Source organism: Crinia signifera, chromosome 1 (genome assembly GCF_055691185.1).
Source record: "Crinia signifera chromosome 1, ASM5569118v1, whole genome shotgun sequence".
In the NCBI taxonomy this organism is placed as follows: domain Eukaryota; kingdom Metazoa; phylum Chordata; class Amphibia; order Anura; family Myobatrachidae; genus Crinia; species Crinia signifera.
In genome coordinates this window covers 285910632-285926348 of record NC_139217.1, presented here as the reverse complement: position 1 = coordinate 285926348, position 15717 = coordinate 285910632, and the positions used below count along the sequence as shown (strand labels likewise).

The following is a 15717-nucleotide window of genomic DNA, read 5'->3' as shown; positions in this document are numbered from 1 at the left end:
ACAAATTACTGCAGATGAGACCTAAAGTTAATGAGCTAATTAAGAGACAGCCTTGTGCAGAACAATCACACAGAATAGAGCTGCAATAGCACAGAATTGGACATAGAAATGAGCCACAGCGGTGGCTCATGGCAATTGTGTGGCATACTGTGAATTTTGGCTCATTCCATGTAGCATAATGTTTAAGGAGCATATTGCACTGGGAAGGGACTAGTTTGCACACGGGGGGGGGGGGGGGGGGGGAGGATATACAGGTAGATCACCGTTAAGTGTACAAAAAAATAGATCCTGGGTTACAGTATTCGGACCACAAATAAACAAATGAAACCATTTTTTAGATAGCGCATGTGACGAAATTAAAACAATATATACAATTTATTTAAACATTACAAATAAAATTATATTAAATTCAATACAATAATTATATTGCTTAAAATATAGGCCTAACCTCAACTTAAATGAAATTAATAGCACTAAAAAAAACAGTGGGAAGGTCACCAGGTTCCGTTGATTTTACGTTTGCCCAGGTTGTTCAATTTGGCTTACAAATTCCAGCTGTCACATTCCTTTGAGGAAAATCTTAGTTTTACCAGGTTCTCATGCAAAGTACGAATTGTTTTTCCACTTCAGGGAAATGGTGGTGTGTACTTGGTATTTATTTCATAATATTCTCTATTGGACAAAATTTAATATTGTCTGGCTTGGTAGCAATAATTTTCTCCGTAGCCTGAAGTCCACAGTGCCACTCAGTGTATGAATAGCCAATACATATTAGGGTACCTCTATAATACTATAATAGACCATTTAGACCAGTGGTTCCCAATCTTTTTTGAATCACGGCACCCTAGAGTATCAAAATGTTTTCACGGCACCCCTAGGCCCCCCCAAAATGTATTATATTGGGTTTATACGCGATTCCGAGGGTCAGTTATGTGGTAAAGGGCAGGATTTGCTCCTGTTTGTATACATTTTATTATTGTCAGCTACCAGCACTGGTTTTGCCCATAAATAATTAACCATAAATAATTTGAATTGGTCTTGGACGACCAACCCGGGGCACCCCTGCAAGTGTCCCGAGGCACCCCAGGGAGCCACGGCACACAGTTTGGGAACCACTGATTTAGACTGATGCAGAGTAAAATGCAAGTACATTTTTGGGACATACCTTGCGTTTTCACAGTGCACTTACTCAGAGCATACAGTAATCAAGAAGAGGTGATGCCAAGTCATACAAGTCCATTGCATATTCACTTCACCCATTCAAATGCATCTGTTACTAATAGGGCTGAAACATATGCACTCATTGTAACCGCTATAAGAAAGCAGACAGATATGGACATTTGTGCCAGACATGCATACAACTCTGCATTTTGGACAAATAAAGGAATTTCCATGTGCACAAGCCAGGAATACTTATATCAGTTTCCCTTTAACAACTTAAAAAGGCATGAAAAGTGGAAGTTACCCTCCACAGTTGTGGTCTGCTAAAAGGTGTAAGAAACTGGATTTAAACATTTCGATTAAAATGCACAAATGTTTTAAACCAAGAAACTCATGGGTACAATTACTATACCATATGTACAAGTATAGAAATTTACCATAGAGTTCAGAGAAAAAAAAAAACCTAACCATGCACAACTACAGGTACATACAAGGATTGTAAACTGCCTGCATGGAGATACTGTGAGAAGCACGTAATCCAGCGGAGACCTGGAGAAAAATCAAAAGCCAAGCAAGAAAATGATCCTAACTCAATGGGCCATACTTGGAAGGAAGGAAGGGGGGGGGGGGGTGTAGCATGGTATTTCCTCCATATGTCAGAGGGCACTGGTTACAGTTGGCAAAGGTTGCACAGCCACCATTGGAAGTTTAAGTGTTCCAGGCTTAAGAGATCAAAACAGCCAGTGAAAAAAGCAAAACTAGCATCCAGGCCACAAACATAAGCATGATTGTATATTCTGAAACAAGCAAACAAAAAAAAAAAAGTCTACGATTGGCACCAGTTAGAAAAATAGCATATGGCAATTTATATACAGCAGCCTAACAAATACACATTTCTACTTTGACAATGGTATACATTTTTTATTTATTTAGATACTGTACATTTCCGATTCATTTATAATTTAAAAGTGTAATGAGGAGATTAAATACACACAATCCATAAGGATATGCCCTCATCTGAGGGACAAGTCACTGAATCTCTGCATATTTTCTTGAATACACAATGAGCAGGCACTTTATCCTCCTCTGGAAGATTTAAAGTATGCTTAACTGCAAGGATCAAATCCTTGATACCAGGGATAGAATATTCCACTTCTTCCCTCTGGTCCCAAAAGACATCCTCAGTGCACACACACACTTCTTCATCAGAATCTAAATTCAACAAGGGAGGTGTAGATAGGTAGTGTCTGGGAGAATTAACTTCAGGGGTTTTAGCAAGTTCATTTTATGAACACTCTGCGGTGTCCTGCATAACCTGCAGTAAAGCTGGGTCCCCCTGAGATGGGGTAATAGAGCCCACAGATGGTTGGGGGGGGGGGGGGGAAGGGTGCCAGGAGATTTCAAAAGGTCATCTCACTGCCTATTAAAGCCTTTACCAAAGCATTCATAGACCTCCCCCAAGGCAGCTGCCCACGCAGGTTCAGACCTCTGGGATTGAGCCCCACTGGGCACAGACTCACATGATGGGCACAAATCCCCATGATCCATCTGTTCATTAGTTAATTTAACCCTACAAAATCTGCAGTTAATTAACATGGCAGACGCTCCCTCCCCCAAGAGCAGCAGCAATACACCTTTCTGTCACAGTGCACAATGTCAAGCGTTTCCACAGAATAAAGTAACCCAGTACTTATCTGTCTGCGCTGCTGCAATGGATCCACAGCGATCACAAGGGAAGTCGCTGCCCAGGAGAAACTTCTACTCTCAACTGCAATGTAAATCCTCCTTCACCTCCGCAGTATGGATATAAAGGGTGCCAGAACAGAGAGCAGGAAGAGACCAAGGGTGAAATGTAATAGGATGAGAGATTCAGAAAGTGAGGATTTGGTAAGAAATCTCCAGTTTTTTTAAAGCAGCAACCACTTACAATTCAACATCAAACTGGCTTTGCAGTGTAAATGATTGCCGCTTTAAAAAAACTGGAGATTTCTTTCCAAATCTCTCACTTTCTGAATCTCTCATCCTATAACATTTCACCCCAAGTCTCTGCTTCAGTGGGGAAGGAAGCCTATTGGCCCCTTTAGCCACTCCTATCAAGTGTTTCTCCTCACCTCTAGTGTCTCCCCTAAGACTGGGACCACTTGGAAGCATCCAGCTACGCTGGACTCCTGTGATAAGCTCCAACTCCATCTCTGGATTTCCGCCTATAAACCACTGAAAATGGCGGCCGCCATAGCGGGGGGGGCCCTCCCCAAAAGATCCCCCCCCTAAGCAGGGAGTCGGTTCAGGACAACACCCACTAAGGTGTGCACCTAAAACGAACTGAGGAATTCTGGGATACAGAAGGGAGGAGCTTGCCTCTCAAAGAAGTCAGCATAGGTGCCTTGCTCCTGCGAACCCTCTTACATCCCATGGTTGAGCTGTGTCACCAGGATGGACGAAAGACAAAAGCCAATATTGATATTTCGAGTTCTTAAAATTGTTTGTCAATCAAATATATTTTGTCCAGAATTATGTAGAACTGCCAACTGATACTCCACAAGTATAATATTATGAAGCATATACTACATGATGGTAATGCTTATTCTCAGGTTAAAATATAGAATTTGCCGTATATGATAACACATGACACATTACCACCTTGCCGCTGCTGTGTCAGGACACAGCACCAGCAGCTGTGGTCCTGCAGTTAGAATCAGACGACTGGAAATATTCAGGGAGGATGGTATTCAGACACTGCATGTCTCACCCGCAGTGTTTGTTGACTCCGGCTGACAGTGCTGGACTCTTTGGATGGCAGGGTGGTGGTGATGTCTGGGAGATCTCAGAGTCAGATTGGTGTCAACGGTAGATGGAATGATATGGAGAGCAATCGGCTGGTAGTAATGGCAGATTTGACCGCTGGGTACAGATCCTCTTTTACTTTTGTTTAATAAACATGTATATTTTACTGACAAAACTGGTTTAACTTGTTTGTGTACCAAATTCTTCAAAGTATTAAACATACCTTACAGCAAAGGTGGCCAAACTGGTCCTCAAGGTCTAGCAATTCATTCTTTCCCGTTAGTAATTAATGAGCCAGGTTTGAAAATGTTAGTTCATAATGACTACAACTGTGCACCAGCTAGGTGGTCTGGATAACATGAACTGTTGGTAGATCCCGAGGACCATTTCTCCACCCCTGCCTTATAAATTCTGATCCATGCTGGTACGATCGTGTCAGTTGTTACAAGTTTTAGCTGTACATCAAGATGCCCAGTCACAAGCACTTAAAAGAAAAACACTACATGCCAACTCAACTGGTGGCTCCCAGGGGACAGGATTGCATTTGATACATTGTACAATGTGATCCTAGCAATCCTAGGATCTGCGAATGCATAGTGCATGGGAACTTGCCTCATTGCAATCCCAGGAAAACGACATGCAGTGTGTCACTTCATGTGACATGTCGCAGCAATGTGCACTAGTGGATGCCCACCTTTAGGGGGGGGGGGGGTGTGGTATTAAATCCCAGGTACTATTTTTTCTGAAACGGGGAAATAGCGCTCACTGCATATTCAATGCTACGGTTTCCGACACCAATGAAGGCGGAGTTCGACAAAACAGATCTGACTTTAAAAACAGGTCGGATCTGTTTTGTCAGAAACTAATTCACGGCCGTTTCTTGAACATCCAAAGCAGTTTTCACCGACAGGACCCCTTTTTGCCACTGAACAGACAAAACATTGAATTCCGCCTGTCGAAAAACTGTTGATCAGGACAAAAACGTGCCAGGATTCCAACTGTCGGAACTTTCACAGTCAGAATCTAAGATTCAGTACCCTACTATGTCTCACAGATCACTTTGGCACTCCTACCTTATACACAAGTATGAGGATTGGAACCCAAAGGCTCCATTGCCACCATGTTAAACCCAGGTTTTAGCACATGAACATGCATCAACCTGGATTGAGCTTATGTCTGAAAGAGTCTACCTAGGTTGAGAGTCCCATATTGGTGACCCTGCTATTAGCAAGGTTTCTCTCGAGAATTGCAACCCAGGTAGACAAGCCAGCTTAGATCTGAAAGGTACTCCTTATAATAAAAAAAAATTATAAAAATAAGATTGGCAGGGGACAGTAGTGCTTTGAGATTAGTGTATCTCCAAGTGCCCACTGAACACTGGAATACTCCAGGTATGGTGTGAAGAGTGATGACCTGGGAACGACTATGGTATATAACCCATGTGTGACAGGGATTGCTCCACTTTCAACCCGGGGGGCTTTGTGTCATTTGAGTCCGAGCTAGGTTAAATTTGGGAATTTATGTCTGAAAGAGTATTAGAGAATGGAAAAAGTTCCACCTTCAATGTAGATTTGCAATGGGAAAGAAAGTACCCCAAATTGGCATCACTGATTCTGAATCAAAAACAGAAGGTTTATGTGTCCACCAAAAATGGTAGACCATGAATTAAATGAGGTGTATGATAGATGTCCGAGATTTCAAATATGTCCAGTAGGAGCAGGGTGTTCTAACAAGTCCATTTGCCTTCTTGGCAGGAAGACCTGCACTTTAAAGGTGCCCACACACTAGAACGATTTTTTGGCCGATTTTCGATAAATCGGCCGATATATCGTACGATATTGACAGATAATCGGTCGAAAATCAGCCGATATCGGTCCGATGCACGCTCCCGTGGATCTTGAGCTGAATCTTCTGATCTTACGTGCTGCACAAAAGATCAGAAGATTTAACAAAAGATCCATAGGAACGCACATGGGATTTTAAGATAAATCTTTGGTAAAGATGTGCGCTTGCCTGAAATCTTTTGTCCAGGACAGACAGAAGATTTCAAAGCTAATTTATGCGCACATTTTAAGATTGCAGATCTTTCTAGTGTGTGGGCACCTTAAGACTATCTGAGAAACAAGCCCAGATAATCTATGACCTATATACATCTCTCCTCTGTGTTTGTAGTAGACTTAAAAAAATTACCTACTGTAAGAGAACACTATCTCACCACTCATTCATGGAAGATCAGGCCCTTTCTGAACTGGTAAAAAATTTGTCTAAAGTATAGCTACCTATGCTAATCCCGATAAGGGATAGAAAACTGACCAAAGACTGGACTGCACCACCATCTGAGGGACAACAACAAAATACTGGGACTCCAATCTGGAGGAACCCAGCATGAAGGAACTCTTGTTTAGTTTAAGAATTACTAAACTGGATAAACTAAGGAGACACTGAATTGACAGACAAGTTTCAGAGTCCACTGAGGAAATAACAAATGCAAAGATAAAATTGTATAGAACGCAAATCAAAATTGTGATGTAACTTCAAGATTAGGTTGTAATAATTTAGGAGTGAAAACTGCCAAACAATGTTAATTGGATTTTCTTAAAAGGTTATTCTTCAACCTACTGTAGCTGCACTTTTACAGCTGTAGAAATAAAACACAAAACAAGTATATTACCATGCATGTGAAAGTATAGCCCCCTGCTATACGTTTTGAGTGTGAATTTAAAATATATTATGGTAACGCAACCAAGACATCATCTGTGTGGAGTTTCTTTGCAATCTATGTGTGGGGGGTGTTTCCTTTGGGTGCTTCAGTTTCCTCTCATATATCAAAGGCCTAAAGGGAAAATCATCAGCTTAAGAAGAAATAACCCTAAAGAGTGCGTACATGTGGTAGAGAATATACATGTGGAGCGCTACTGGGGGCAGGGGATGGGCAATTGTGTTCTGCATAGTGTATGCAATATACCACATAGGCACAAAACAAGCTATTTATAGGTCTGTTCATCAACTGAGTGTAAATGGATTTCTGATTTATTGTATTAATCTGGTTTTGGAATTGCTTTAGTGCAAAGGGATAAGAATGTGGCAGTAAATTAAATCAGTTTGTAAGAAAAATATATATAAAACACAAAATTGGTCCCAATATTACATACAATTTACAAAATTTTCATTTTCACAAACCTAAACCGTTGAGCCTGTTGAGCAAGCGGTCCAGGGTATCTCCGGTTAGGGGACTGGTACAACTGGGAAAGAATAGTGTGGTTCACTTTTTGGCTTGGATTATTAGCAAATTTAACAGTTATAGGCTCTGTTGCTCCTGGAGGTTTCTGTCCATTTAATCCTTTGATTGCTTCTTCAGCCTCAATCCTCTTGTCAAACCGTATAAAACCAACTCCTCTTGATACACCTATTTATGCAAAACATAAGAATGCAAGTCAGGAAAATACTTCAATAGCTCAGGAACGAACTAATTTTTTGTCATAAAATAGATCATGTTCCGTACAAACTAATAAATAATTAACATTAATTTAGTCCAAAGAAAAAAAAAAAAAACACCCATTTGACACATAATTCATCCTGACATTAGTGCTGGGAACACACTGGCCGACATATCGGATGTTCGATTAAGCAGCAGACATATTTACGGAACATCGCCAGTGTGCTAAACAGCCAATGGCCAAAATAAATCTATCTATATAAATAATAAATGTATTGGAGCATAGTGTTGTGTATGGGCATTAAACGATCGCTCGAAAACTCACAGTAGCCAGCAGTGAATGACAGCTCAACTAGGCAAGCGCATTAAGGGCCTGATTCTGGTTCACTTGCAAAAGCAAATTCTCTCTCTAATGGACAAAACCATGTGTACTGCATGTGGGGCAGATGTAACCTGTGTAGAGAGCGTTAGATTTGGGTGGGGTTTGTGCTTCAACCTGATATCTATATTGCAGTGTAAAAATAAAGCAGCCAGTATTTTCTCTGCACAGAAACAAAACACCCAAATCTATCTCACTCTGCACAAGTTACATCTGCCGCACATGCAGTGCGCATGGTTTTGTCCATTAGGGAGAGAATTTGCTTTTGCAAATGAACCAGAATCAGGCCTTAAGTGCGCCCACCCGGTCAGGCAGGATACATCAGGCGGTGTGTATCCTACAACAGATATATCTGCAGATCAATTATTCTGCAGATATATTTGCCAGTGTGTGCCCAGCTTAAGGCTTTTGTGCAGAGGGTTGGACTATATCAATGAAAGCAGGTGCGGATGCATCAAGCAGTAAAGAGTGGTGAAGTAGACCAGTTGAGAAGCAAACCATTTGCTTCTATCTTTTTATAAAATGTACGTGCTAAAAGCCAAGTCAAAGCCAATTAGTTGCTATGGTTAACAGCTCTACTGGCCCACTTCGCCATGCTTTTTACCACACGATACAATGGGGTTGCAGCAATTTATCCTAAAAAAAAAAAAAGTTCATAGTTAATGATTTTAGATATAAATTGAAAAAATGTGAAGATTAGTATGGTTTCTCCGGTTCCACTCTCTTTCTCCTGGCAAGGTGGACTGCACTATCGGCAGGAGAAAGAGTGGAACCGGAGGATTTATACTGTCCAGCCCAGCAGACTGATCCGGCTGTGGAGTGACTTTTATGCTTTCTTGGAACTGCTTAGCTGACTGTTCCATGTGATCCGGTAATTGCTATCTGTCTATTCAGGATTTAAACTCTGAGGAGTTTAGTGCTTGTATTTGTGATTAAGAGATGCGTGTTTTAATGCTATTAAATGGTATGTATTTTTAAAACGTACTTCACCATGGCATGTTAATCTCTTTTTCTTAACATATGATATGCTACATGGGAGGAATCCTGGCACCTTGAAAAAATCCCAAGCGCCCGATAAGTTGATATTCCAAATTTTGTTTGTGGTGAAATAGGGAATAGTCTGCCTAATGGTCTGGAAGTTGGAAGCAGAGACACTATCACATACATTCATAAGAGCCATCAGCGGGCATACGCATGCGCAGTAGGAGACAACCCCGCTCCATTCAGTGGTGTTGTGCGCCTGTGCATTTCCTGTGATGCTGATGCATGCCGGAAAATGTAGTAATATGGAGTTAGCGCCTCTGTACCTGATCTGTAGGTGACTCCCAACTAGTAAGTGTAGAAGTTTTGTGGGACCGGCCCCAGACGGCGCTGAGTTGTTGGAGGTAAATTATGTTGTTTTGTAGGGTACTGGGATATATTTATAGTACATTACAGTGGTAGGGAGCTGTATGTGACAGTGGGGATGATTGGGTCACCTGTGCCAGGGGGTGTGACTGACATGGGTGCTGGGAGAGGGATACTGGTGATAGAATGTAAACCCAGTAAATGTGTCCGTGAAAGACTATTTGTGCAACTAAAAAGGACTTAAACGCTAAGTCTGGATTTAAAACACATTATTATGAAGAACCCACCCCGCTACTTCTTGATACCAGTTACCTGGAAAATAATTCTGGGGAGAACACTGAATTGGAATAAAGTCCATAACAAGTATTTATTGAAAGTGTCAGTAATGGCAAAAGGAGGTAAAAAAAACTTGTATGGGCTTTAGACGAGCATTCACTCCGGACTTCATATATATAGGGTTTACAAAGGTAAGTACTTTCCTCATTAAAATCCAATTTGCTCACAACTGCAATATATTGATCCCTGCCCAAATGCTACAATAGGTGTCACAATTTCTACCTGTTCTACTGGGTCATTCTATGATCCTTTAAATCCCTACTCACAAAGTGAAACAAAGCATAGTTACATAATAGGTAAGGCTGAAAAAAGACTTCCGTCCATCTAGTTCAACCTAGAATAGATTATCCATTGCTGATTTGGTAGGTTATGATATTTTAAAGACAGATTATATTTCTTATTTGTACCCATGGATGTTTTTATCCAGTAAATGTTTGTCCAACTTAGTTTTGAACGTATTTATTGAGCCAGCCGACACCACCTCTCCGGAAAGACAGTTCCAGAGTTTGACTGCTCTGACCGTAAAGAAATTTTTTCTTCTAGCTGAACAAAATCTTTTTTCTTCTAATCTATACTCATGCCCTCGCGTCCTAGATTCCTTTCTAGTAGAAAAAAGGGTGTGACAGTTCCTTATATTGGCTCCTGATATATTTGTACATGTTGAGCATGTCCCCCCTTAAACGTCTCTTTTCTAATGTAAATAGTCCCAAATTGCTTAATCTCTCTTCGTAGCTTAAATTCTCCATATCAAGCACTTTGATATACTGTAAGTGCACGGTGTCTTCATACATATAGCCTCAATTCGCCATGCAGCATGAGATGCCTGGCATGAGTAAGCTGCCAGGTCCTGTGTAACTCTTCTAGTTTTGGGCATCTATTATGCTGACAATGTGTCATGACCCTTTATGTGTGAGTGAAAAAAAAAGCTTCTACTGCTATGTTGTAGCACTGCGGATACAGAGAAATACACAGATATACAAGTGTATGCAACAAGACTGCATTACTGTCAGGAAGAAAAGAAAAAAAAAAGTTTCAACATTAGCAGTCGCACGGGACCAGGCATACCGAGAGGCTGTTAGCAGTGAATGCAGCAATGACGTTTGAGGACACATTTATACTTTTCAATGTCAGAACACTAATCTTTACGAATAATAATTTTATAGGTACCAAGGAACATTTAAATGATCACAAAACTAATGTATAATGAACAAGTTATTGTATTCATAAACCTGGTTTAGTTCTGATTGCTGAGAAGCTGGAACCAAAAACATGGAAACTTAACAGTTGTGGCACAACACAAAGGTTTGACTTCAGGGGTGTTCCAAGGCATACATTTTGTTTAACCCTTTGAGTTCAAACATCTGAGAGATGTACAAAATATCAGTTAAAATGCCACCATCGTTCACATGTGTTATTTAAAAAAATAGATTTTATTTTATATACAAAGGTAAACATTACAGGTCATTATGATGAATAAAAATGTTTGCTTGGCAATTGTTACACCTATGTTGACAAATTCACTTGGAACTCAAAGGGTTTCCCAAACATAAAACTACTTTATGTATGCAAAAAAAAAAGTTCCCAAAGTTCCCCTTAGTTGGCTGCTAATGAGGTTAAATGGTTAAAGTAATACTATATACTTGCAAACCAGGAAACTCTTTCCCAAGGGTAAAAAACACGTTCGATTAATTGATAAGGCATATAAATTTAGGGGAATTTTTTACAACCATGTCCCTTTTCAATAGGTGAAATAAATTGAGGTTAGGGGAATTAAAACAAGCTAAATCCACTGCAGGTACTTGTGTATTATAGCGTCGCCCCCGACGGGTGCTTACAATGTTAAATGCACCCCCACGCCACCCCCCCCCCCCCACTATAAATGTGAACCCAAAGTGTGGCGAGCGGCGGCGGTACGCGCCCTATGACCTTTTCATACCCCCACTATCCACGTCGGCGTGGAGCTGAGAATATAAAGTGTGGCGAGCGAAGCGAGCCACCAAGCCCCGCGAGGAGACGCGGATACCTTTACAGGTATCCGCATCCCCTCGTGGGCTTCACAGGTATCCGCGTCCCCTCGCGGGCTTCACAGGTATCCGCGTCCCCTCGCTGCGCTCGCCACACTTTATATTCTCAACTCCACGCCGACGTGGATAGTGGGGGTATGTAAAGGTCGTAAGACGCGTACCGCCACGCTTCGGGTTCACGTTTATAGTGGGGGTTGCGTGGGGGTGCATTTAACATTGTAAGCACCCATTAGGGTGCTTATACAATTTTTAATCGCATCACATTGTATGCCATATACAATGTCATACAATTATAAAATTGTATGACATTGTACAACATCGCGCGATATTGCATCGTATGCCTTATGGTATACGATGCGATGGGCGCCGCTATAATACACAAGTACCCCCCACTGCAAGTACTGTTATAGCACTTAATAATGCACCTCAACTGATGCAATAGCCAACTGTACTTTACTATGGCCTGCTGGTTACCTAGATTTCAATATTATTGTTCATTCTAGGCTGTTTTTGTGACTTTTAAAGGGCAATAGGCCTGCTAAAACAGTTCAGGGTTCACAAATACGCAATATAGCGCGTATTTTACCCCAAATCAAAGACTAGGCGCTCCCTTTTTTAAAAGGAGTGGGTCCCCCGGGACGTCCGGATTGGGCGCCTGGCGCCAGAGATCAGCAGCAGTGTGACCCGCAGGGTCTGAGCAGCGGGTCTCCGCCGCCCCGCCACAGCTGATTCCTCGCCGCCACTGGAGCCGAGGGGATCGCATCGCACATCTGTCCTTCCCCTCCCTGTGTCACTGACTGGGCTCTCAGCCAATCATAGCTTGCGGGCCGGCAGCCAATCAGGAGCCAGCCCACGAGGTGGCTGGCAGTCCAGACACCGTGTAGCCGGGGAAATAGAGACGCGCGATGAGCTCCCCTGTCCCCGGAAGCAGCAGCATCAGCGGCGGCAGGGGAGGAGAGGAGACCTGGACACAAGAAGGGTGAGTTACTTGTGCTGCTGCTGGCTTCTGGCACTGTGGGGGCATATGTGTGGCACTGTGGGGGCATATCTGGCACTGGGGGCATGTCTGGCACGGGGGGGGGGGGGGAATGTATGGCATTGTGGGGGCATATCTGGCACTGGGGGCATAACTAGCACTGGGGGGGCATGTGTGGCATTATGGGGCATATATGGCACTGGGGGCATAACTAGCACTGTGGGGGGCATGTGTGGCATTGTGGGGGCATATCTAGCACTGTGGGGCATGTGTGGCACTGTGGGGCATATATGTGTGGCACTGGGGGCATACAGTTTTGTCATGTAGCCACTCCCCCTTGTGTCATATGGCCACGCCCATTTTTCGCAGCACAGTACCACTGAGCCATTTTTCTACTTGCACCACTGCCTCCAAGTGAGTGAAGAGGACCTGGAGTAATGACACAGAGGAGAACCTGCTGGCCAGACTGGATAAGAGTCTGCATACCTGTCTGCTGTAGAATATGCAGCACTAAGGGTCCCAGGTGAAGGCTGGATGCCCCCTTTCAGAGATGGTGCAATATATATTACAGGATGTATAAGAGTATTGGGGCATTATGGTGTGCGGCACAATATGTACTGGGCATTATGGTGTGTGGCATGTTTTGGAATGGGTATAACGGTGTGGCATAATGCGTAATGGGCATAACGGTGTGTGGCATAATGCGTAATGGGCATAATGGTGTGTGGCGTAATGGGCATAACGGTGTGTGGCATAATGCGTAATGGGCATAACGGTGTGTGGCATAATGCGTAATGGGCATAACGGTGTGTGGCGTAATGGGCATTATAGTATGTGGAATCCTGGCACAGTGTGTCCAAGAGGCTATAGCTGGCAATAAGTGCCACTAATGTGTGGTGTAATGTGAATTAGTACTATTATGTGGCCATGCCTCTTCCATGCCCTGAATTTTTTGACTGTCCCTATTTACAGATTCATTTTTTTCCTACTATGTGTCTATCTTGCTTTATGTTAATGGACCAGTTTATACTCTCCCCCTCTGATCCACAATAGCCACAGTGAGAGGTGCCCAAATCCATGTTTGCTTAACAGAAGAAAATAGACTCTGGCTTGCCCTCGGCTCAGGATTTATGCCAGGTGAAGGAGAGGAGGCTTCTGTATGTGCAATGCTGGGGGGGGGGGGGGGGGGGGTGAAGTGGAGAGGAGGCTTTATTCCATTGGGACCCAGAAAAGGTCAGGTAGGACCCCAATTTTTTGTAAGTGAGGGGCCCCAGGGACCCACATTTTTTTTTAGGTTTTCGTGATCACTGACAGTTGGCCCCGTCTGTTCCCACTGCCGGCTTCCAGAGCACTAGGGGGAAGCCAAGCACCTGTGCCCCTTAACAGAAACGTTAGGGGGGCCCGGCCTGCCACCTTTAAAGTGCCACTGGCGCCCTGCCTTCCTGCGATCCTGGAAGGACCACTAAATATACATGTATATGTATAAAACTGCTTACTGTATTTGCATCATAGTTCAACAAGCCTGGAGCACAAAGTTGATCAAATGCAACTTTAAAATACTGATTTTGACAAGTAGATGCATAACTATGCAAAAGTCTTTCTATATACTGTACAACACATATGCTGAACTGAAAGTTGGTCTACAAGGACAACACACATGTTGCAGTGCCTAATTATATTATACATCCAGTATTTATTTATTTTTTAAAAAGATGCCTTAAAATCTTTCAGCCAATTACCAGCCTGGGCCTAGGTTCTAATATCTGCCTTGAAGAACCAGCTGTGCATTTCCGCATAAAACTTTCCATAAAAATAGGATTTATTTTCATTTTAGAAGGAGCAGGGGAGCATTTCCATACAGCAGCTTGGAAACAAAGATTATAGCAGCTGTAAATTTATTACAAGTCATGAAGCTGCTTCCAAATCTGCACCTTCAGGGTAGAAATGACTCAGACTGGTTCACTACATTCAACAATATATTTTTGTACATGAATATTTATGAACAATTCCAGCAGAAAATTACATTTTCTGGCCTACATATCACCACCACCTTAGATATGCTCTAAAGACAGGATAGTTGTTTGATATCAGAATATTTCACAATTTAGCTATATTTAAAAAAAAAATACTTACCAGTTACTTGGTCAACTAAAATGCGTGATGTAATAATCCGGCCATACTGTGAGAACAGCTGTTCAAGCTCTTTTTGAGTCATTGTTTTTGGAAGTCCACTAACATACAGGTTTGCATCCCTAATAGAAGCTGAACTTGGTCGAGCATAGGACACCTATGGTAAAGAAACATGGCAGTTTGAGGGTGCTAGTACTGCATGTATATTCAGTTACAAAAATAAAACAAACTTATAGTATTAAGCTTTTAAAGATTACATGTAGCTACATAAAAAAGGAATTTTACTACAGACTGCATTTAAAGCGGATTGAAGTTTCTCATGAATTAAAAAAAAAAAAAAAAAGAGCAAATTTACAACACAGCAGTGGGCAGAATGTGATGGAATGTGACCTTTATACAGTATCACAGTTTACATACAATTATGTAAAGTCTAGCTCAGCCCAATGCTTAATAAAAAATTGCAATACATTAAAGAAAACTTGGCAAAATGGAGGTGAAAACTATTTCCCAATATTAGTCATATGCAATTTGTGCAACCCTAGAAAAACATACAAAACGGTAAAAGGGGAGTATTCAATCCCAGCAGATATTTCCGATCCTCTGAAATATATGCAGTTTTCAAATTTGCATTTGATTTATTCAATGTTATTTTTTCTGACTTTCGGAAACCCTTTTCCGTAGAAACAGACACTAATTTAGCATTTGTTTTTCCAGGACTGCATATTCAACTTTTCAAAGAGCCGAATCTGCAGTGGCAAGTCCCAGCCTTTATTAAATAGGTCATGGATGATATTTTCAAGTATTGGAAATATTGAATACCCCCCCATGTCTCAATAGAAAAGAAATATCAAAATCATACTTTATATGATATAAACACTTACTATTTTCCCCTCCCATGTATCAAAACAATAACATAGCTGTTACCCAGCAGGAAAGGATAACTACAGTTAGTTTGTCATGTGTACCCAGAATTATTCTTCAAAAACAACTATGACGTTGTCAACTATGTCCCTTAAACTTTCGGACAAATGATACAGTGCATACACACTGTGCAATCTTGCAAAAGATTGCATAAGTGGCCACATCAAGTAGTATACTGTTGACAATAGACTCAGATTTAGCTGCACATACAAATGACAGAGGA

The 15717-nt window shown here is 41.9% G+C and overlaps 1 protein-coding gene across 7 annotated transcripts in view; it reads right to left on the bottom strand.

Moving 5' to 3' along the window:
- The window catches only part of ELAVL2 (ELAV like RNA binding protein 2), a 230077-nt gene that overhangs the window by 25775 nt on the left and 188585 nt on the right, over positions 1-15717 (bottom strand). For all 7 annotated transcript variants that reach the window (XM_083185274.1, XM_083185266.1, XM_083185291.1 and 4 more), the window contains 2 exons: positions 14577-14730; positions 7126-7351 (listed from right to left, as the gene is read on the bottom strand). In XM_083185274.1, coding sequence (XP_083041400.1) covers positions 7126-7351; positions 14577-14730 — 380 coding nt within the window. The remainder of the gene's footprint in view (positions 1-7125; positions 7352-14576; positions 14731-15717) is intronic.